Source organism: Atta cephalotes (genome assembly GCF_000143395.1).
Source record: "Atta cephalotes unplaced genomic scaffold scaffold00027, whole genome shotgun sequence".
Taxonomy (NCBI): Eukaryota; Metazoa; Arthropoda; class Insecta; order Hymenoptera; family Formicidae; genus Atta; species Atta cephalotes.
Window position 1 is genome coordinate 3,373,215 of NW_012130091.1, and position 2,166 is coordinate 3,375,380.

The 2,166-nt window shown below is 36.2% G+C and overlaps 1 protein-coding gene across 1 annotated transcript; it reads left to right on the forward strand.

Moving 5' to 3' along the window:
- Nucleotides 1–679: 679 nt before the first annotated feature.
- On the forward strand, nucleotides 680–1,892 carry LOC105620556 (zinc finger protein-like 1). Its single transcript, XM_012202048.1, has 3 exons — nucleotides 680–781; nucleotides 926–1,231; nucleotides 1,335–1,892. Exons 1-3 carry the CDS (start codon nucleotides 680–682, stop codon nucleotides 1,890–1,892), a joined length of 966 nt encoding a protein of 321 aa, XP_012057438.1.
- Nucleotides 1,893–2,166: the final 274 nt, after the last annotated feature.

The window sequence follows — 2,166 nt, forward strand, 5'->3', positions numbered from 1 at the left end:
CTCTCTCTCTCTCTCTCTCTCTCTCTCTCTCTCTCCTTCCCCTTTCCTCTCTCTTTCTCATTTAAAGAGACAGCGATTAAATTATTATTTTTTTTCTTTTTTACGATTTTTACGATTTTTCTTTGCGAAATGAGAAAAATAGGATTATCAAGTTTGCAATAAATTTATAAGCAATGCATAAATGTATATAATGTTGCATCATCTCATTGTTGAATGATGCAGATTTAGAAACTATGTTTAATAAGTGTTTCATCACACTAATTTTCGATTCATATTTTTATTCAATTCGACATATATTTCATCCAACGCATTATATTTTATATCATGTTATTCTTTTATTGTGATATTTCTCGTATAATCAGAATAAGACGATACGACGACCGCTACGATTGGTGGACAAACGGTAGAACATTTGGTCTGTTGGCTATTTCCGATAATTCCGATCTCGCCCGGCTGTGAGAATGATGAAAATTGTCAGACGACGTGGCTGATGATAAAATATGGTGGGCAGTGCAAATAAAACGGTGATATTGTCACGAGTTTCCGATATGTCACGCGAAGCTTAATAAAATAAATAAAGTCAGTATTGTTCTATTGAATCGGATTCTCCGCTCTCCGGCCGCGTTCCAACAACGTCGTTTCGATTCTCTCGTTGTCGCATGACGTTGGAAGTTGGAACATGGGTCTGTGCAAGTGTCCGAAAAGAAGAGTAACGAATCAATTTTGTTTTGAACATCGTGTCAATGTATGCGAACACTGCATGGTCACGGGACACCCGAAGGTATTTTCTTCTCGATTGGATTTTTAATATATAAAAAAAAAAGATGTATCTTTGAGTAGATCTTCTTTCGTTCCTTCGTGCAGAATCAAACGATTTATCATAACCATGCGTAATATCTAATGTTACTGATTTTGTGTTTTACAGTGTATAGTACAGTCGTATTTACTGTGGCTTCATGATCATGATTACAATCCAATTTGTACGCTTTGTTCGGACAAATTGAGCGATGGGGATTGTATAAGATTAACATGCTATCATATGTTTCATTGGATATGCTTGGATCGATATGCCAGAGATTTGCCAGCAACTACTGCACCAGCAGGATACACTTGTCCCACATGTAGAGTGTGTATCTTTCCACAAGCAAAACTGGTATCTCCAGTCGCAGATGTTTTGAGGGAGAAATTGGCTACTGTCAATTGGGCTCGAGTTGGTCTTGGTTTACCATTGGTACTTATAACTATATTATTTTACTTAGTACAATAAATGTTTTCTATTAGTGTATTTAGCCAAATTTGATGTCTTTTATCAATTAATCATTGTTTTGTTACAGCTAAGTGAAAACAGAGAACAAAAACCAGAACAGGAACGCTCTTCGATAACTGTGGAGAACTCTTTATTCCAAAATCACACAGCTGCTATACCATCGTCGCCTACAGTGGCTGTGTCTCGTACAAGTAGTACTATAAATTCAAATTCCATTGTCAGCAATGTACATGCAAACAATCAGAAGCTTGGTCCACCTTATTCGGTCGTGAATATTGATTCGTCTCTGGGATTATCCTCCACTCCGGCATCTAGAAAAGTATGCGAAGCTTACGATGATCCAAAAGACATGTTCTTTGATCATGATGAGAACAAATATCAACGCAAGTCTGCCATAGAATGGTTCCGAAGATGGTGGAAACTGATATCAAGAGCACCAGTACGACGAAAAACTGCAGGCTCTATATATAAAAGATATGCAGTATTGGTTGTCATTGGTATATTATTCTTCGTTGGAATTATTTTGCTCTTTTCGTGGCTGGGCAGAATGGCGACCGATGGTGATCCGAGTTTCAACGTCATAGCGAATCCTAATTTGAAATTTGGGGAGAAATCTGTAATTTAATATATTACGAGCAATGCATTACGAGCAGTGATGCAACAATCATCAGTCTGTTATAAGGAATGAATGAAATAATCTCGTGATATGTAAGAGGCGTGGCAATCGCAAATACATAATTGGAATGCAATTAGAATTTGTAAAAAAGCACAATTTTGTGGAACAGTAGATCATATCTATAAGCTAGTGTATGTAATATTTGTTAATTTTTATGTAAATTATATCTCACATCGAAATTGTACATTTAAACCTGTAAAGGCTTATTGATTTATAATCTATG